Genomic DNA, 21,566 nt, shown 5'->3' with positions numbered 1-21,566 from the left:
ATCTGCTTTGCTGGGTTCAAAGCTTTACATAGACTGAGTGTGAGGGGCACACTGAGGTGCGAGGGAGGGGGCTCTGTGGGGCCCAGATGTGTTGGTGCTATGAGTTCCTTGTAGCTGGAGCGTAAAAGTAATGCTCATCTTGAGAACTTGCTTAATAACGTTTTCTCTATGCTTCCATTGCTATCTAGATCGTATATAATCTCTGTATCCCTTTTCCACCTGGCCATGTCTCTGTTAGGCTGTAAGTCTCCGTTTTCCCTTTCGACACATCCAAGCCCTAAGGTTACCCAGTTTCTTCACACCCTCTTCATTCCCCCGTCATCCCTGCTCGTTGTCTTTATATCTGCCCTTTAGTTTCTTTCTCAGTCTTCACTTCCAAGTCCTCTCTCAGAGGACCTATTGCAAAAAATGTAGTGCGCCGGCAGCTGCTACCACACCAGGGGGTGTCCCGACGTGTCAATTTAACAGAAATACACTTGGTTTTGGAATATAATTGTCAGATCATGGAGTGAGCTTCAGGACCACCCTGCATTTTTTAAATGGATTTATTGATAGCAATGTTTAGGGCTGCTCTCAGCAGTTTATAGTGGGGTATAGGTGTTCCTTTTGTTTGTTATCTCTCTCTCTCCCAGAGCTTAAAATTCACAGTAAACAGAGGGCTGACAGCTTGAAAAATGCTTTAAAATGAGGTTCTGATTCTTTCAAGTATTCAAAAGACATAGTCTGAGAAAACACTTGTTCTGAAGTAAATTATGAAACAACAATTCTTGCTAAAACCATAGCTCTTCATGCTGACCTTGGCTGGGATCGTTCTGAAAGAGCAACAACAGCCTCCCCGAGGAGCGCGTGGTGGTGCGAGTTACGGCAGCTACTGGGGTTACACCACCGCAGCCAGGATCTCACCTCACTGGTGTTCAGCTCCTGCACATCGCACGGGCTTGAGCAAACGGCTTAAAGGCTTGTGACTTGTCGTCGTCTTCTGTAAAACGAGGCGTTGGCCGCCTTAGCTTGGGCATCCCTGCCGGTCACCCTTTGTAAATTGCTCTGAAGCACTTGGATGGAAAAGTAGTGTAAATCATTGCCACTAGGAATTGTTTGGGGTTTTAGGAGGGTATTGTCATCTCTAAATCTATATGGATTTATGCTCTCGTCTCTTGGATTGGATGTGTCAGGGGAATTTGCTTGAAACTTGACATCCAGCCCAATTATTGTGATAATTCTGTATTCTGCTGTGCGGTGGCTGAGGAGTAACCAGGCTGCTGGTGGCCCTGTTTGCGTCGCCTGGGTACGGTGCTGAGATATGGTCAATGTTTGAGGGTATCCTTGCCTTTGTGGGCAGCAGAGCCCCCCGAGCACACCCTGCAGTCCCCAGCCAGCTCTGGGAGCACCAGCTCTGGTGCCTGTTCCCACAGCGCAGCGATGCCTTGGGAGAGGGGCTGGGATGGAGCCCAGCAGGTCCCGTGGAGCTCCTCGGTGTGCAGGACGTGCCCGGTCCTGACCAGCCAGGGGGTGCATTTGCTCTCCTGGTGGCGTGCAGAGGTTAATCGCTGGTCGTGGCCATGTGTGACTCTGTAGAGCTGATGTGGGTCCAGCGCCGGCCTCAGGCAGGGGAGCAGCCTTGGTGGTGCGGAGGGTGGCTGCTGGTGGTGCTGGGCTCTGCCTGGGTTTGGCCAAGGTCCTTGTCTCCAGCCTGGTGTCTGGCAGCCCCGTGGAGAGCCCGTCTGGCACAAATCAGGTCCTTCTGCACTTAGGTCGCACCATTTCCTAATTTCTACTTAGGCAAGGTAAGAGTGAGGGTTTTCTGCAATTCCTGGATTTTCTTTTTCTCTACCCCTGAGCCAGTCAGGCAGCATCTGTGAAATTCATGTTTTGTTTCCAGTTGCTTGCTGAAGGCACTGAGAAGGCGTGTAAGGACTCTGCTTTCCTTTTTTGTGGCAAGGCAGGTCTTGGAGAACATGCACCGCTAAAAGGATCCCATTCCTCATCCTGATGGTGCTGTAAAGGGTGTCAGGAAACGCAACTCAAATAGGAAAGAAACTTGAAAAATGCTTTTTCCTTTCCTTTATAAAGAGTGAAGCTTACCGTCCAGCATCTGCTGTTTATCAGTGGCCAGTAATGGCTGATGAAGCCAAATTTCTGCAGCATGGAAGCATCATCCTGATACAAAAGAGGCTGAATCTGCTTTGTGTCATGGAAAACAACCCTGAATAGTCGAGAGATCCTTCTTCCAGCTGTCTTTCTCCCACATTATCTTTCTATCCCTTTGTACACCAGGCCAAATCTGTCTTTTGACATTTGGAAGGGCAGAAAGTCGGCAGCCTCGAGGTTAATCCTAGTGACCTTTGCGTTAGTCAGCTCGCAGACCTCCTCCTCCTCCTCGTACAGTGAGCTTGCTGCTGGGGTAGGTGCATTTCAGAGGAAGAGAAGCTATTTGATGACCTGTAGTTTATTTTTGTGTGTGTGTAGACAGTTATCTGTACCTCAGTGCACAGTGGAGTTGTAATTTTTTATTACATCCCTTTTTGAAGCTCAGATTGATGTATTGGGGCTTCAATTTGTAATTATTCGTATACACTTTTGGGGAATGGCTTGTGCCCTGCGTGTTTGGGCTGTTGTCATGAGCGGAGCATCCATTGCCACGTGCCGGTAAACCAGGCTGAAACTTGAATTCCAGTGTCAGCCGTGCAGTCAGGCTCCTGGAGTCCCTGTGTCTTTCAAAAAAAGCGGATTTGATTTCAGGCGATATCCAAGAGGTAAAATAACAGAGAAAAGACTAAACTGTTTAACCTTAAAGATAAAATTACAACTTTGACATGGTGTTTTACTTTTGGTGCTGTTCTGTAGAGGCTGAGGGAGAAAGGTAAGGAATGTGGGCTCTTCCTTGGAAAAGATGATGATAACTTGTGTTTGGATACCTAATTCAAGTCTTATCCAGGTCAGCCCTAGAGCATGTTGTTTGAACAAACGAAACCCAAGCCCTAAAAATAAAATTGTGAGTTCCCACTATTTGCTTTTGTTGAGCAAACCTCATGAGACGTGGCTGTGAACTCGTACGGAAGGCCTCCGACTTTCTGTTTGCAAACGGTTGGTAATAGACTGCAGAGTAATTGCTCCTAAGAGGCTTTGCTTTGATTTCTTCGGGAAGAACCATCTTGTGTATTGCCCGAGAGCTCAGCCATATTAATTGTGTTTATGCATCTGTTCAAAATTCTGCCTCAAAGTGCAATTGTCTTAAACACAGACAGAGCCACGTGGCTGTTCCCAGATCTGAATGCTAATTGCTTGGTGAGTTGTGTAATGGTTGGGTCATCACATGCACATAAAAGCCGTGTTCATACGGCTTGGCAGCCATGTAATGCTTAATGATCTGATTTTTCTTTTTCCCATCTGTGGCACCTATGTAATTGCTCATTTGCTCCTATTTGCCATGGAGGTTGAAGATTTTAATGGCTTCTATTAAATCCTCCAAGCAGCAGGAGCTTGGGAGGCATCTACTTCAAAGTTATGACTTTAAAATAAAAATAAAAAATAGTGCAAGTGGTTTTATTTGGACTGTCCTGTCCTGATCTCCAGTCTTCAACCCACCAAACTCATTTATTCATAGCAGTACTTTGATATACAGTTGAAATTAAACAAGGAGGTGGTGGAGCTGTGGTTTAACACTTGTTACTAGTTTTGCATCTCTCTTTATCAGCTGAAAAAACATGTGCCACGTTACAGAGCTGCGAGTTTGAGGGAACACTTTCCACGTAGCAATCATGATGCTCTGCTGGCATGGCCATGTGCTTTCGAGGAAGGCTGTAAAGCTCTTGCATTGCTGTGATTTTTAGGTGTCTATGTCTAACTTTATGTGGGCAGTGAGCTTTCCCGTTAAGAAAGAGGAGATTGGAGAAGCTGTAATTAATCTCAGTTAGATTCTTTCAAGTGCTGTGCTTTTGTCTTGTGCAGCTTCTAGACCCTGTGCTCAAAAGGGGCTCTTCTAAGACTTTTCACAAATAAGTCTCAAAGGGGTGGGGGAAGGAGGATATGTTTGTTTTCCAAAGAAATTATCTTTCCTTGCAGGTAACTGAATTTTTTCTTGGCTCAGAGTAAGAGGCAGGATTTTGTTTGGCATCCCCAGCAGAGCGCGGTTTGCCATTCAGCCTCTCTTCCCTCCTTCCTTCTCCTGCATGCACCTACCGGAGTGTGCTGGCAGATGGGATCAGAAAACAAACTCTGGTGTGTTTTCTGATTTACTTTTACCCTGTCTTTATTTTGCGTTTTTTCTCCCCTCTGATGGCTTACTCAAGTAGCCCTTCACACCCCCGGACTGGGTAGACCTGACAGCCCTCCTGGAAGGGCTGAACAGTTTTTGCTCATTTATTTCTGTTAGGCCCAAATCTCTCTGTTTAAAGCTTGTTCTAAAGTTAGTCTATAAAGCAGAAACAAGATCCGTGCTAAAAGGACATTGTATTTGGATTTTCTTGCAGGAAGGTGGTTTCACTGGGGCTGTGATAAAATAGGAATTGCTTTTTCTGCCGAACGCGGCTGCGCTGGGTGCACAGGTTCATGTGCGATCTGTAGTGTTTGTAATCCATAAGGGTAAAGGGCAAGTGGCTCCTTAGCTCTGACTTAAAAATGGAGGGGAAGGTGGGAAGAATCCAGGTCCCTGGATCAAGACGCCTGTATCTGGGGATAGTTTTCAAAATGGGCAGCGGAAGGGAGAAAGCTTCCTTCAGGGCAGCTGCTGGGAAAGATCTTGCTGGTAGATGGTAGGATGAGCACCCGGTAATGGGGGATTATTCCCTCTACTTAGCTTACAAATGGGGCTTAATTAATTAACATTGTCCAGATTGGAAGCTTTCTTGTAAGTGCACAAGCAGTAGCAGCCAAAATGCAGTGGTCTGTTTTCTGTTATCCTTTTGAGCCGACAGATAATCACTGTAATTATTCTGGGAAACTTCTGATACTGGGAAGTTTTGTGGTCGGGAAAGCTGGGAAATAATGCTATCGGAAAGATACAAGTACAATTAAATTCCAAAGCGATGTTGTACCTATTGTTGCAGCTGCAAAAGATTGAAGGTGTCAAATTGGAGAGAATACCGTTGCAACTTGTAGGCGACTTGCTTGATTTCGAAGTCAGTGACTGTGCCACTCAGTGTCAAGATCAGCAACAAAACACACACCAAAAAATGCTGCTTCTTACACAAAGAAGTAACGTCTCTTTATCTTATGTGTCAGATACCACTCTGTATAGCCCTTAATTTAAGTAACAACTAATCTTCCTCCCTGCTCCAATACAGCGAGCACCTCCAGAATAACTCTGAGAGGTGTCTACCACCACCACCACCACCACAAAAGATGTTCAGATAATATTGTGTAGTGAATGTAGCCGTATCTGTTGATCTGAGACCTGCTGATAGTCACCAGCCCCAGGATCCCGGTCCGAGAAGCCCAGGTGAGCCCGCATGCTGTGCCTGGCGGCATTTCGGGACGTGGTGTCCATTCCCGTGGGCTGGAAGCTCGGTCACCTTCTAGTTGTTTTCTGCTGCGTTTTCCCTACTGCTTTCAAAGCAGCCGTGGGGGAACGGTTGCCCAATGCACCACTTTTGCACATCTCTAAAGCCGATACAGTAAATGCGTGTTCATCTGCGCTTGCCCCATAAGCTGGGTGGTCTAACAACAGCTTGTAACGTGCTTTGGATCAAAGCCGTTATAGCGAGGAAAAGCCGGTTTTACTCCTATAGCTTTGCTTCTTCAGGAGTTTTAAAGTTGTGAGGGTGCCTTAATTCAGGTTTGTTAGGCTCTAGTGGAGCTTAAAGTCCCCTTGGCAGTTCCTCTATTATTTTTTTTCTGCCTACTTTGCCAGTGAAGTACATGAGGAAGGCGGTGCAGAAGCTGCGTGTCCCGCTCCGGGGAGGCTTTGGTTAGACGCACAGCAGAGCTCTGCAGCAGCCGTGACCTTAATCCTGTTTTTAACCAAAGGAAACAGCATCTCTTCAGTGCATTCACAGAGAGCTCCTTCATCCTGATGAGTCAATTAGGAGGAGAGATGGGTGCCGGGGAGGCTGAATGCTTGAGCTGTATTTTCTCCTCCTTTCTGAAACTGAAGTGGGCTTTGGAGGTGAGCAGCGTGGTCACGCTGCAGCCTTGCCTTGCTGCTCCGTTGGTCACGGGCTGAAAAACAAGTGTCCCCTCCCTGCGTGCTCACGGTATCACGCTTATTCTTTCTCATGCTGACAAGCAACATCCTATTGATTTGTTAAATGTGGCTTGTGGAGAAAATATTGGTGCATAGGCTCTATTTTTGTATTAATTGTGTTTTCTTCAGCCCCCTGATCCGAGCACAGAGGACAGCCTGGATTCCTGCTGACACTTTAATCTCGAACATCCTGCTGCATTTGCTCGCTTCTTCCTGAGAGTCGTATCTAATCTGAGCTCTGGCAGGCACGTGTGGAGCTGACACATGCACGTCTCGCAGAAGAATTTTTCTTTTATCAGTTGTGCTCTGGCCTTTGTGCATTACAGTCGCATGCCAGTGGCATTTCCCCGGGAGATGAAAGCAGGGCTTGTTTCAGGAGCAGGAATTTTCCTGCAAGACCTTCTGCCAGAAAGGCTGTGTCCTCTGCTTGCTGTGCGGTGTTATTTCAAGGAAGGACGCCTTCTACCCCATCACTTCTCTCCCTGCTTCATGGTCATTTATTTGTGACGGTTAGTAGTAAAGAAGAAACGGTGCTTGGAACTTTAAGAAGCACAGCCCTGCTTTTGGAGGGTTTTTAAGCACATCGAGCATGAGTTCGGTGGGTAGTGCAGCGGGCGGCGCTTCGGGGCAGCTGATGCACAGAGCAGCCTGCGACTTGCCTTGCTCAGATCAGGTTGTGAGGACGTGGCAGGCGTGAAAATGGAGTGTGGCTCTGCTTTCCAGTTCCTCCTCCAACTGGTTGGTGCCGTTTCTGCTCTCTCTGCAAAGGGAGCTAATTAATCAGGCCTGTCCTAGGGAGTGATGGGTGATGAAAAGGAGGTTTTGTTAATAGACTCGCACTTCTTGGGCAAATCTTTGGGTTCTGGTGCAAATTATTTGAAAATAATCTTCTAGGTCGTTTGTCCTTGGTGCCAGGAGGCCTTGTCACTGTCCTGGGGACAGGCATTAATCCTGGCAGGGGAAACGCTCCATCCAGCTGCACTGTCAGGCAGCGTTAAGGCAAAGGACAGCTATGGGTGTAGCTCCGGGACATACTGTGCATCTCCCATGGGAGTCACTCCTTCCTCCTGTCGAGGCGGGCTCCCCCGTTCCGCCTTTCTTCTGGAGTACGTGACATCCAGCTCCGCGTCCACCAGGTAACGGGGGATTTTCCCCCTCCCTTCCTCCGCTCCACACGAGTGCTCTGGCGCTGATGTGTACGTACAGCGCAGACACAAGCCACCTCTGTGCTCCTCTTGCCACGCACCTGTATTCCCACATGCTGCCCGAAAGAAACTGCGCCTGGTATTACAAGAAGTGCACGATCCCTGGGTTGGGTTTTTTTTCTGCTTGATCCCAGGGTGGGTTTTTTCTTCCCTGCTCTGACCATTACCAGGGCCCTAGCTCCTGGCTTCAGTGTCTCCGTGCTTGTAGCAGAGCTGCCCACGGCGGCTCCCCGCGATGCACCGCGGGCTGCGTGCCGCTTGGCAAGGCGCCGGCACACGGCTTCCCTTGGCAGCCTGCCCGTGTTTACGTACGCCGGGAGCTGTGAAAAAGTGGCCGAGAGCAAACCAACTGCGAGGAGCTGTTGAGAAGTTTTGCGGTATTAGCGTTGCTGGTGTTATGATGGCCTGAAGCTGTAGGGAGAGGGGAAAAAACCCAACATGTTCCTGTTCTTCGGGAGGCTGGGTGGTACATGGAGAAACGGGACGAGTTCGGGTGTCTTAGCCTTTCTTCAGGGTTTAGTTTGCACAAATAGATTCAGCCACCAATGCTCCTGTTCGGGGTGCCTCGACTGGAACAATGAGTTTTGTATAAATGTATAAACTTAACTTGGGGTGGCAGTTTCTAGGAGGTCCCTTTCCGAGCAAGAAAGGTGCTTTTGTTCCCATCTTGCAGGTCGGTGCCTTGAGATGGATGCGGCTGCTGGAGATGCGTGGCTGTTACCCGTGAGCTGATACTGGCAGGGGCTCTGCTGCTGCCCGACACAGAGGTGATGGCTTGCCAACAGGAGTCACAATCTTGTGTCGTTCATTTGAGGGCATCATACAGCCAAATAAAAAAAGTAAAAAGAAATCCAGAGTGAGCACGTCAAATCCCCCGTATCTTAAGGACATGTGAATGGGGAGATCCGGTTTCAGAAGAGGTTAAAAGGAGCGAATCCAGTCTGCAGCTAGCCCTGGCCAGTTTAACATTGCCCTCTAACTGGAAATGCTTTACAAATCGGTCTTAATAAATCCACGTGATGTAGCTTTCTCCAGGAAGCAAGTTGGATGGCATGAGGTCCATCCTCAGCGGAACACCGGTGCCAGCCCGTGGCTCACACGCAGGGATAAGGCAGCAGTATGTGCCGGGCGTGGGAAGAGATCGCAAAAATAATTGCAATCATGAAAGCCTAAAACCAGCGGGCTCCTCTGGCAGGGATAAAAATACCATTCTTTTAACTTGGGGCATCTTACGAGAAGAAGCAATAGTAAAGCAGGGGAAGGAGAATTTGGAGAGGAAAACTAAATGGGCCATTTTCTGCTCGTGGGTTGCAGCAGCGCAGGTCTGTCATGAAGTCACTTACACCAGTATAACCGAGAACCTGTCTCAAAACGCTTCAGCAGCTGGAGGGGATTTATTTAGATGGAAAGAATGTGTTCAGCATAGCTTGGCCAAATGACACCTATGGTGGACTTGGCAGCTGTTAGCAAGTATTTATAGGATGTAAACAGCGAGGGGAAGGAGGACAGAAATAGAGCAAACTGGCGGGGAACAGAAAAATGAGATGAAAAGGGGGAAAGGAAGATTTTTACTGCTGTATAGCTTAGACTGCAAAGCATCCATCCAGGTGGAATGAACTAATTGACGTACTTGGTATTAACTGGACAAAGCATTTGAAACCAGAGAACATAATTTTGTACTGAAAAGAAGGCAGTCGGCCTCCGTGCTAATTTTTCTTGGTTTTGTAATGGTTCTGTAGAATGGAGAAGGATCCTTCTCCCGTTAGGGGATCACTGCTTATAAGATCAGATCAAACGCTCCAGCTCTGTGCTCTCATTTCTGGTCGTAGGTAGTGTCGATTGCTTCAGAAATGAGTTATTTGCAGAAATTAGCAAGGTTGCACCTCTGATTTTTCCTACTTAGTGGCCACTGACAGCCTGGTTTCTTTGCTTCATCCTGTCCATGTTTAAATCCATTTGTGATGTGACCTCTTCAGCATATGGTAACAGCAGTTTCTGCAGTTTGTGCTTTGCATACATGTGTCTGTGTGTAAATTCTTTCCTTTACATTGAACTTTCTGCATGGTGATATCGTTGGCTGGCCCTGCGTGTCCCCCATCAGTCGTGATCTTCATCAGTCGGAGAGTCAGCTCTAGTTTCTTCTCATGTGAAGTCCTTTCCATATTCTGGTCATCTTTTGTGCTTCTGTCATATTCTAGTTTTGCCTTTTTTTAAAAAAAAATATTTATTTTTTTATAAGTGAGAAGACTGAGCTTGCTTGTAGTTTTCAAAATGCTGGTCCATCCTGGATGTATGTTCTTATGTTTTCTGTTTCATTCTGCTTTCTTTGACTGCCTTTTGAATTTGTGCTGAACGTTAGGTGAATATTTTTCAGAGAATGTCCGCAGTGGTTCCAAAATCTGTCCGTGTGAGCAGAGCTAGTTAAGAGCTCGTTGCTGTGGGGGCATTGCTACTTCAGTTTTTCTCTTGTCCCATCAGCGTTGAGGTTCATCTGTTGTTTATCACTTGAATCCTTCATTGCTCTGAGCTCCTTCTGCACATCTTGAAATCAAGGAATACATTTACTATCCTAAAGGAATTTGTATCATTCTCAGATGTTGCCTCCTCATCTGCCCCTTGCCTGGGGCTGTGTACAGGTGAAACTGCTGCCTTCTCGTCACTGTTTGTCTCTTCTTGCTCTTTGCTCCATCTTCAAATTCATTATTAATCCGTGTGGTGACCCATCCCGTGATCCCAGGCTGGCTGAGTTTCCCTCAAGAATCGCTGGAAAAGAAACGTGTGGAAAAGTCTCTGAAATCCAGCTGTTCTTGGCTGCTTTGGAAGAACCCTGCTAGATTTTTTGATGCATCGCGCTCTTAAAGCTGTGTAGACTTTTCCCTCGTGTATCCACTGGCTTGGCCCTTGGCTGTTGTTTTTGTATCGCTGCCTTTCGTACGGAAGTGATGCTGGGTGGTCTGTATCCCCTAGGATCCTCAGGGGGGGCATTTGAAGCTTTCTGCACTCACAATGTTTGTTTCTGGCATCAAGGCTTGTTTAGCAATAGATTGGCAGTTCAGCTAGTGCACGCTTGAGTTCCCTTAGAAGATGGCATTCGGGTCTTTATGCTCTTTCAATGGCTGTTTGTCTGATCATGTCGTGGTTTTTTTTCTTTTCTTGGCACAGAGGATGCTCCCAAGTGGGAGTCATCAGAGCGCTGATTGAAGCCGGCATCCCCGTGGATATGATCGGAGGAACATCTATTGGCGCTTTCATGAGCGCCTTGTACGCCGAAGAGCGCAGCTACAATCAGATGAGGATCAAAGCCAGGCAGTGGTCCATGGTAAGTGCTGGAAACGTTGCACTTCTCAGCTGGAGGGCGAGAGCTCGACGGCGAGCCTGAGCGGGCAGCAGCGCAGGGAAGGCGCAGCCACCTGCGTCCCGGTGTCTGTAGGAGAGGGACCCCTGCCTGGTGGGACGGGAGCAAACTGGGACAGCTGCTGGCTGGCACACTGGTGGCCAGCACGAGCCCCCGAGGAGGCAGGAGTCGAATGCTTGACTTTGCACGAGTTCTAGTCACACTATAAATGTAGAGGGATGCTGTTTAAGTGTGTTAGCCTGTGTTTATATTCTCTTTTTTACCTGCTGGACTCTGTTTCCTTTCCAACTCTCAACAAATGTGTTTCTCTTTTGTATAATTTTCTCTCTTTCATTCTCACATGCTGTCATTTTTCAGTGGAACTGATTGACAGAGGTAATCCTTCTCTAAACTACATACAAACTGTGTAATTCGTGGTGTAGCCCGAGCGCTCCAGAGTTGGCGGTACTCTGGCTCCGGAGAAATTTTACATTTTCAATATTTATTACAAAACCATATTTTCATAGTGAAACCAAGGTTTGGGAAGGTGGTTTGAAATAGTGACTCCTGTGGGGGAATTTATCTATTAAAAGATATTGGGGGACAGTTGTACCAGTACCGGATTGCACTGGTTCACATGGACTCCACGTGGAGATCAGCGTTATTTCTGAAGTTTGCTACTTACAGCCCTGTGTCTTCCTGTGAAACCCACATTTTCATGTTGGTTTTCTTATTAGAAGGGAAGGAACACAAAGCGAATTTTCTAAATTATATTAAGCTCTGGGTGTGCTTAAATCTTGAGGTTTGGGGGGAAATAGGAGCCTGTAGCTGGCACGTGTGTGCTGCTTACCCTTCCCGAGTGCCTTCCAACCTGCCACGGCTCTGAGACAAAACCCACTGTGTCTTGATAAGATGCCAGCCCCTTTGCAAGCTGGACAGTCTGGGGCATTAAAATACTTCTTGAGGCCCCAGCATGGTTGTGCTGTCGTGGTGAGCCGAGAGCTGTGGGACTCTGTTTCATGCCCCCGTCACCGTTTGCTAGAAGAAAGTGGATTTTGTGCTTTTTATTTTAAGAACTGCCTGTGCCTGGCTGGGTTGGGAAGTGCCCGAATCATAAACTGTTTACGATGCAGAGCAGTTTGCTGGAATGGCAGGCGTGGAGGAGGTTAGGGACATAAAACCAGCTGTACTGAATCGTGTCAGACACGCGTTTAACCTTGCGCTCTTTATTCCCCCCATTGGTCACTACCAGGCATTTACAGGAGAGCATCTGGGCAGGGTGAGCAGGGTGATGCTTTCCTCGCCCCCAGCAAGCCGTGGCTCGCTGCCCTCTCCCCTTTGCGCTTGGTTGGGCTACAGTGATGGAATTTTCCTCCATGCATTTGTCCAAAGGATCCTCTCCTCTTGTTTGTTAACTTGTCAGATCTCTTTTGCACCGGGGGTGATGCAGAGCTGGAAATGCTATTTTCTCAGGGCTGTGCTCCCATCAGAGGCAGCTTCGTTTCCAGCGTTGCAGATCTTGAGCTTGCCAGCCTAATCTGGAATAACACTTGCTTTTACCAGGCATAGTTAATGATGAAATGAAGGAGTGTTAAATCTATTGATATACTTTTGAACACAAACTGCAAAGCTCAGAGTATGTTTCACAAAGGAAAAGGCAGGTTTTGGCCCAGCCTCGGGCTGTTTCAGATATTGGTACCTTGAAATCTGCAAATAAGCAGCTGGAGGAGAGGTTAATGACCTTTCTTAGAGCAAACATTTCATCTTATTAATGAAGAATGGATTTTCTTGAGGTTTTTCATGAGTGTTCTGACAAGCTTGCCAGGCCCCCATCCAAACCAGAAATTGTTTAAGGGTTTGAGAATGAAAAAAAGACCGCTCTGTTTGAAGCCCTTTTCACTGTTAACAGCACCGTCCAGCAAAATGGTTGCATTGTAAATTTGAAGAAAGCAATGAAAACCCTCTCTCCAAGATCAGATCACAGCTAATGTACAAAGTAGCTTGAGGGATTATAAATCTTTTTAACAGTGGCTGTTCTGAGTTACTTTCTCTTGTATTGCGTTGCAGCAGCTGTAGGCTGAGCGGCTCCTTTCACTGAGCGCCGGCTCTGTGTGTGATAACAGGGAGCTTTGTTGGGGATTCATAGAAGATCCACCCAAAGGGACCAAGTGTGAGCAAGGTGACAAATCCATCAGATAAGCCCCCAAAATTGCCAGTGTCCCAGAGTTGCAGGACCATTCCCGCTGTCCTCCTGAGCAGCATTGCTGCTGGTGAGGACCACTGCAGCAGGTGGCTGCGGTGCAAGAGATGCTCTGGGCAGCATCCTTCGTTAAACCAACGTTATGCAAAAGGGCGTGAGCGCTCCCTGCTACAGGAGCTGCTGATTCTGCTCCTTTAAAGCCTGTGAGCTTTTGCTGGGGAAGGTTATTGCTGAGTGCTCTTTCTGCAAAACCTTGCAGCCTGGCTCTTTTAGCCTCTGGGGTTTTTTGCAATGTCTTCATTGTGATGGATTAGATAACTCTCTGATTTTTTTAAAAATGTATTTATTTTATCCGTGAAAATATAATGCTGGTTTTGTCCTGCAGTTATTTCAGTCTTTAGCATTTTTAGGAATTGGCATATCTCTACTTGTACACTTGGGGCTGGGAGAAAGGATGTTTTTAATGGGATGTGTTTTCTGGACCTAATGAAGCAGCAAAGAAATAAGTGACTCTTGTCAAAATACAGAGTGGTATGAAAATTCCTAGTCAGGCTAGTTACTATATATTGCCTCTGTGTGCTTTCTGTACCTGCGTTTAACCAGCAAAACAAACAAACAAAAGCTTTCACGTTTGCAGATTGTGGTGTTTTCTTGGGTTTTTTTTTAATTGGAGAGTTAATATTTCAAAGTATAAATATTTCACGAAGACTGGAATATTCTACTGTTGAGGGGAATGTAGTTACAGGGACGTGTAGCTAAAAAGCTTCCCATAATGAGAATGAAGAACTGCTGGGTCGGATGCTGCAGTTTGCTCTCTGCAGTTGCATGACAGCTAAAGTAAGTGTAGGGGGGTTCTGAGGTCACAGTCATGAGGTTCTGCCTCTCCCTAATGCTGCTGTAGGATTTGCATTGGGGTGGTACTGTGGTTTAACAAGCTGGTCTGGCCCCCCCCAAAATGTATTATTTTTTTCTTTGTCATGCTAGGTTCTGGCCAGCTCAGTTCCTTGAGCTGCCTGCTACCAAGGCAGCAGTGCTGGCCCAGGGCAGGCAGAACCATCAACCTCAGTCTGGGTCAGACCAAGCAGCTGTTAGACCAGATCCCGATCCTCTTCCTGATCTATTAAATCTCTTGTTTTGAGGAAGATTGCTGTTCCACGCTGGGGTGACACCTACACCTGCAGCCATGTGGGACCTGGTGCCGGTTAAGGATGGCTTGGGAGCGTGGGGGAGGAGCAGCTCGCTGCGTGGCTGGGCGGAAGGGTTAGTGGGGAAGGGTGGGATGCCCATGCGACCAAACGGTCCTTTTGCTGTGGAGAAAGGGAGAACATCATTAGTAGGTGCAGTGTTTGGTAAATCACTTTGGATCCCACGCTTTTGTTTGTATGCCAAATCTTCCTGTATAACAACAGCTACAAGGACTGATCCCTGCAAAAAACCCACAAAATCTGAGTCTGCAAATGTTGCCAAACTAGATTGGCATGAAGAGCGGGCGGGCTGTTATGGGAAAGATACCTCCTGACCAGAGGACATCAGCAAAATAAACTGGTCGCAGACCTCCAGGTGAAGGGAGCATTGGTTACTGTGCCTTAGCACTGGTTCAGGCGCAGCAAAAGGTAATACAAACTAAAGCAGCTCTTTAAAGCGCATGGTGAGTCCTAAATAAAGAAGAGGTTCATTACAGATTGCACGTTAATGGATGTGCACATATTGTCTCTTAAATTGGGTTGCTGAGCTGCAGCAGAGAACCTGCTTTGGGTGTCCTCCAGCCTGCTGGTGCTTGAGGACAGCATTGGCCTGCCAAGGTGTACTCTGCTGTGGTTTGGTGCTTTTTAATTGCATTTTTAAAACTTTATCAACCAGCTTGGAAAGTTTTATTCACTAGGCTTCTCTGCTTGCAAAAATTAAAACAGGGCACATAGCTGGTTTGCAAGGGAAAAGCAGAAGCATTCCCTCTGGTTGCCTTTCAGGTGGAGATGAGATTATTAACAACAGAAGGCACAAATACTGGGTGTGTTTTGGTTAAATCTTAAAAACTGTTGTATCAAGAGGTACAGGAAAAAAAATATCTATTTTCCTGTAGTGATGAGGCCTGATGGTTTATATTCATATCAATGCTGTTTTTTGGAGTGTTGAAATTAGCACTAAGTCAAGCATTAGAATTTGGGAAGTTCAGAGAGAAGGTTGCATGCAAAATCCAAACGTGCCTGTGGCTTAGGGATGCCCAGTCAGAGCTCCAAGCTGTCCTGTTTCTACCCCGTAATCACGTCACCTAATGATTGTGCAGGTGGCATGTTCATGTTGCAGGATCAGCACATATGAATCTGATTTTAAATACACATTTACCTGCCTTGATTCTCTCCTTTACCTGACTCTGAGGAGGTTACTGTTTCTTAGGTGGATTGATTTCATTTTCTTCAACTCTGAGATTTCTTAATAGTTTACCTTTATATCTGAAATTCCATTATCTGTAATTCCTGCCTTTGGGATAAATACATCCCTGTAGTGCTGTCTGTCTGAAATTGTTGGCCTGAGTTATACTTTTATTTTGTCTTCAACATTTTTTTCATTATGAATTCCTTGGCTTGTTTCATTGAAACTTCGTATGTGAACACTGAGTAGGCACTAGAAGAAATTCTGGATGCTATCTCTAGTAGTTTAAAAAATATTTAATCTTTTCTGCTGTTTTAAATTTTTGTTCTTGAAACAAGTCTTCCCATGCCCTTGCCCCCCCCCCCCCTTTTTTTTTTTTTAATACTTAGGAACATTTGAAAATCCTGGTATTATTCTGCTTTCCCACCATTCTGCATCAAAGAACAAAGTAGCCAGGGATTGCAGCTCAGGTTTCTTTTCACCCATCATTGTGTGTTCGCTCCTGTTCTGCTCATAGAGCAGAGCCTTGAAGTTGCCTTGCACCACAGGGTAGCTTTTAAAAAGAATTTTAGCATCAAAGGGCTTTTTTAAAAAAAAAAGCTCATCGTGCCGCAGAGCTGTGGAAATGAAAGTTCATGAGAAGTTAATGAAGAATTGCAAAATGTTCGCTTGCTCCCAAGGGAATCGGCAGAGATGCCGGAGGCTGGTCTGCCCGTTGCTGTGCCATAGGGAGCCCCAGCCGCGTGGCTCTTGGAGACACCGGTGTTGGCCCTTGTGCTGGTGGGTGGCGGAGAAGTACGAGGTGGAACAGAAGTCAGAAGGCTCTGGCTGCCTTTCCAGAGGGTGATCTTTAACTTAATTTATCTGGGGAATGGTAGGTGGTAGCAGCTATTCTTGGAAGGCTGAGGGAGGCTCTTGGCCATCAGCGTCAGCTGAAAGGGCATCTTCCAGTTACGAGAAATGAGAATATTAAGAAATAACCATTAATTAGAAGTATTTTGTTCATATGCGAGATTACTGTGAGCATTAGTTGCAGGGAAAATGTAGAGGCTCAGCATTATAAAGATCATTTGCAACAAGGATAGCCCAATGTTTGGTGCTGAGTTGGAGAAATTTTGCTTCTGTATTAATAAAGGACTTTTTGTAAATGCCTCTTCCCCTGTATTATTCATTCCGAAGTAATGCCAGAGACCAAATCCCTAATTTTAAGTACAAAACTAATTCCATTTAACTCTGAAGCTGTGGGTAGCATGCCTATAGTTAGGCTGGCACACTGTCCTCACCCCACCAGGACCCAAAACAAAGCCAAGAATGAAGGTGGCAGGTTCATAACTGGTTTTGTGCTAAGGCTTTTACCTTCTCCCGTGTTTCCTGCTGTATATACTTGTTTTTAAGGATTGAGCTTTTTTTTTTTTTTTTTATATATGTATATACTTGGACATGTATTCTCTGGACAGATACCCAATATATGTTTAAAAGCAGCTGGACCTGACAATGTAGGCTAATCCTGCTCTTTAAATCCTTGCCGGAGTAAAGCGAAGGCCAGATGCTGGTCGCAGATCCGTTAGTAGATTGCAGGTCTAGAGGCTGTTCCATGCTGTAGGTCTCTGCCTGGGTGCAATGCCGTATGGTGTGTTAAGTTGTTTGTTAAATTATAGAGAACACGCAGAGAGAAAACATTTCATCTAATAGAAATATTTCATCTGGCGAAACCCTATTTAATTGCGAATGAGTTAATTGGGGGTTTTTTGGTCTTCTATTGCATTTAATTGAGTATGATGTTATATATTAAGCATTGAATTTTGTTAGGATTTGTTAGGACTTGGTACCAGTAACATGGTTAGGGGACATAATGCCGTAGAGTTTAGGTATTCTCATCATTTTATCTTGTAGGTTAGTGTACAGGTGTAATGCACTTGGGGGGGGGGGGGGGGGGGGAAGGATCCATACAAGATTAATTACAATATACGTGTGTTTAGAAGAGACACATCTGACAGTGCCTGTTGCTGTGTGAGGTATCTGTAGTGCTTTAAGAAACCAAATGTGATGTGGTTTATCAGGCTCCTGTAGAGTGCCCTGTAGTGGTACCTCAACGCTGGCTGCGAGCAGCAGGGGCAGGGCACGATAACTCGCTTTGGGAGTGACAAGTAACAGCCACTGATACATAGCAAGTGTGTTTAAAGCTCTTTAAAGTGTGACTAACTGAACCTTATGGCAGTCCCAGAGAATCGCATACACATTCTCCTTAGTCATACATTGAGGCAGGTAAAAGATTTAAGACAGAAAAATCAGGTGTGATGCACAGATGGAAGAGAGATGTACAAAGGTATAGATTCCTATATTATAGATCTGTTATTTCCTTTCCATGCTGGTGAACCGCAGGTGCACTATGGAAAGGGTGATGAAGAGGGAGATAACTAATAATTTATTTTTGTTAATAAAAAAAAAATAATCAAAGATTAAACCATACCGTCCGGGTGCATTTGTTAAGGCAGAAACCTGAGCCTGTGCACGCTGCTTTAGAGGGACGTTTTGATATGTGGCTGGAGGGGAAGCAATGCAAATGTACGTCCTTCCATAGTCTCGCTGCAAACTGGCTGCAGAGCTTAGTGCTTTTTGTCTCAAATTTACGGCACCCTACAAGGAGTTACTGGCTGTAGTCCTTGTAGCTGTATTTCTGTCCCCTTGACAGCTTTTGTACTGAAAATAGCAATGCTTCCAACATGTTGGCTGTAGAATCTGCAATACAATGTCTCTGGAATTGCATATGTTAATGCATACATTAGTATGGATTCTTGCACGTGTTTACCTTTTGAAATGGCGCTTTTTTTTCTTCTCGTTTTCAGGTGATGAACTCAGTGTTTAAGACTATTCTAGACTTGACATATCCAATAACCTCTATGTTTTCTGGAGCAGCTTTTAACAACAGCATCAACAACATCTTCAAAGATAAGCAGATAGAGGTAGGCTGCTTATTCACTTTATGTATAGTAAATGATGTCACCGTATTCTGTTGCAGCAGAAATAGCTTTCTTCCATGCTAATATGAAATATGGAGCTGTGGGATGACTGAAAATATATTAAAACTGTGAGTGTGATGTTACGTGAATATAGGAAGGAGCCTATTCTTTGGTGGATTTAGAAAACACAAGGAGTAGATTATTTGTAGCGACTTCTGTTCTGTTTGACAAAGGGATCCCGTTGTCTGAAAGCAGAAGTTAAAATTATGTCACTGAAGTAGAATTGCTGAGACTGTTTTATCATTATTTTTTCTGCAACCCCGGTCTAAGAGACCCTTAGGGCACACCAGAAGAAGGTCTTGAAGAGGGTAGCAATGGTTTGGCGCTTTTTAAATTTTATTTCTGAAGCTAGAGTATTTTTGTGAACAGCCTATGGAAAACTGCAATAACGTCAAAGTGTGGTGTTTCGTGTTTTGCATCTGGTGGCCTTGTTGTAATTGCTGGGTGATGTGTGCTCTGCCCGAGGTGATAGCCACATCCAGTACCCCGCCTGCCCTCCGTCCCTCAGCAGCAGCAATTCATGAAGCACATTGCCAATGGTTGTCTTCCTCGATCACCAAGCTTAGAGAGTGTTCGGGTAGTCTGGCGATCTTAACCAGTTTGCAGTTTTAACCAAATTATTCCTGTGGTTTTGGAATCCTTGTGATGAAAGATGATGTAGCAAAATAACGCTATATATACTTTAAATATATTTATTAAAAATAATCAGAAACATTCCCTACTTTGATGCAAGTATGAAAGTAAGTGATTAATCATCGTGTGGCTTACAATAATAGCGTTTTGCTGGGCAGAGTGCAGACAGGGTTTAGAGTGATAAGTTCTTCTGAGGCTGGAGTTATTTTTGTTTGGTTGTTTGGGCAGCACCAGCCATACTCTCACTTCTTTAATCATGCACATCCTTTCCTGAAGCACTCCGGGTCCTTTCTTTGGTGTCAGCAGTGCCTGACAGGAAAACGCGTGATTGCCCAATGGCTAAACCAGCTCTGCTCTCCTCGCTTGGCCGCGGCGGAGGAGATGCCTTAGGCAGAGCACCGAGACCTGGCCGGCGGTGCGAGGCACCGGCTTCTCTCGGTTAACTTGGTGTGAATCGTGGATGGTACATTGCAGTGTGAGGCTGTAGGATAACGTTGAGCAGAGCTTTGAGAAGGAGTGAGTGACAAAGTGGAAGAAAAACCTCCTCTGAGCTTAGGTGGCCGCAGTTTCCCCTGCTCCGTTTATCACTGCTTTTGATTTCAGCAGTCAGTTTATTGCACTTGTCTTCAAGATGCGGTAGATTCCGTCCTAATGATTTTTAACAGCTGTAATTGTATGATCTGTTCTAACCTTGCAGTCACAGCAAGATTTTGTGCAAGGGAAACCCAGTTCGTGGTGTGCAACAGCATCATCTTTCTGCATGCTGAGTGTCACAGGCTAAACCCTCCAGTCTGTGCCTGAGGATTTCCTCACCTTGGAAGACTTCCATCGGATACATAAGGAGAAACGTCATGTAGCTCTGCAAGGCAGTTACCCCTCAGTTGCAATTCCTGTTATCAGCACAGGTTAACCAGTCATGTTGCTAGACAGATGGAAATTAAGAGCTGCCAAAGTGTAAAGGGTAACTTAGAAAGAAGCTGAACTAAGAGGCGTTAAGCTTCGAACAAGTGTTTTCTTGAAGCATTATGTGAAAGCGTCTAAAGTGCAAACATCCATCTTTTCTCAGTAGCTGCAGTGGTTTTGGAGGGTGCCGGGTAGCAGTGCTTTCCAGCTGGAAATACATATTAATAAGAGTGAATTATAACCTTGCATACATAGATTACATTTGGATACTTGGCCACAACTGCTCCTTCCTGGGAGGATCCACAGTGATCGTAGCAGAACCTGAGAACTTCTTACCCAGGGGGCTGGGGTGGGTACTGCCCCTTGTGCCTCTACAACAGCTTAAAATTTGGAATCATTGGGCTGGCAGGGACATGGCTTAGTGATGGACATGGCAGTCCTGGATTACTGGTTGGACTTGATGATCTCAAAGGTCTTTTCCAACCTAAAGGTTCTATTTTACGGTTTATATATGTCACCTATGGCTGTGAGGTGGCCCTCCTGCACTTCTCACACGTGCCCTCATCCTTCTTCTGCATCAGCCAGGGAGCAGAAGCACTTACGTTGGACTGTTATTTCTGACGCTGAAAGGGAGATTTCCATTTTCTCTTAAATTTACAGTCTAACAACCCCTATAACGTAGGTACTCCTGATTCCCAACAGTGCTGTTTGTGGTAGCCCTGGTGACCAGCAACCCCCGTGATTGCTGCTAGAGATGTCAGCCAAAGGCGCTCCACGAGAGGAGATCAGCCTGTGCAAGGTCTTCCAGGAAAGCAAAGCATGCAGAAATCCAGAAAAGGAGCTTGAAAGATGTTTCTGAAGAAATAACAATTTTCCTCTGGAGTTACCCATCCTTCCAGGAGAGCACCAGGCTCTGGAATTTTTATCCCCCATGCCAGAATCACAAAATATTCTTGCAGGTCGTCTCAGCTGGGGGCTCAGGTGTGAGGAATCAGACAAGACTTTTATCAAGTCGTGTTTCAGACTTGAATAGTGCTCTGCCTCCGAGATAAATGGAACGATATCCAAGAAATGCAATCTTCATTATTGCGTGATAGGTCTTGGTTTGGTTTCCTTTGTGCGTGTGTTTGCATGGATACGAAAGGAAGCGTCAGATAGACTTCTTTCCCCGCTCCCTTATTTTTGCTTAAAATGTGGTTGAGGCACTGAGATCTGCCATCACCAGAATATCTTTAGCATGGAGAGGCACCCCTAATACTCTCGTAGTCACACTTTATTCATCCGCCTTCCTATGGCATTTGTACCAGATGGGAGTGTAATACTTGTGCAGCATCTGTTAGTCCTCCCCAATTCCACCATCTTTGCAGAGCTGCTTAAGAGATTAAACTTGCTGGGAAAAAAACCTCCTTCTTGGCAGTTCACAATCTGGTGTTGAGCAGCACAGGAGCTTACACCAGAAATACAGACTGACCAGAGGGTTTGGCTTGAGTTTGAGGCACATCAGAGCGATGCTAGAGGAGGGCCAGACACCACGTCCCGTGGGTGAAGAGGCTGAGAAGGCAGGTTTACCTCTTCAGCCTTGATTCAGCTTTGCGGATTGTCAGAGAACTCTCGGCTGTTGTTCTCTGGGTGTAAGTTCAACTTATTCAGACAAGTCCTCCTTGTTCCTCCTTGCAGGCTGCCCTTTCACGAGACATTGTGGAGATTTCCCCAAACTACC

General features: G+C 45.9%; 1 protein-coding gene across 2 annotated transcripts in view; it reads left to right on the top strand.

The window, feature by feature from the left end:
* The window catches only part of PNPLA7 (patatin like phospholipase domain containing 7), a 125,357-nt gene that overhangs the window by 81,405 nt on the left and 22,386 nt on the right, over positions 1-21,566 (top strand). For both annotated transcript variants that reach the window (XM_037398933.1, XM_037398934.1), the window contains exons 27-28: positions 10,549-10,705; positions 18,137-18,253. In XM_037398933.1, the coding sequence (XP_037254830.1) occupies positions 10,549-10,705; positions 18,137-18,253 (274 nt within the window). The remainder of the gene's footprint in view (positions 1-10,548; positions 10,706-18,136; positions 18,254-21,566) is intronic.

The sequence above is a fragment of the Falco rusticolus genome, chromosome 9 (genome assembly GCF_015220075.1).
Source record: "Falco rusticolus isolate bFalRus1 chromosome 9, bFalRus1.pri, whole genome shotgun sequence".
NCBI lineage: Eukaryota > Metazoa > Chordata > Aves > Falconiformes > Falconidae > Falco > Falco rusticolus.
The sequence above is the reverse complement of the archived record's forward strand: the minus strand, read 5'-3'. Positions and strand labels throughout refer to the sequence as shown.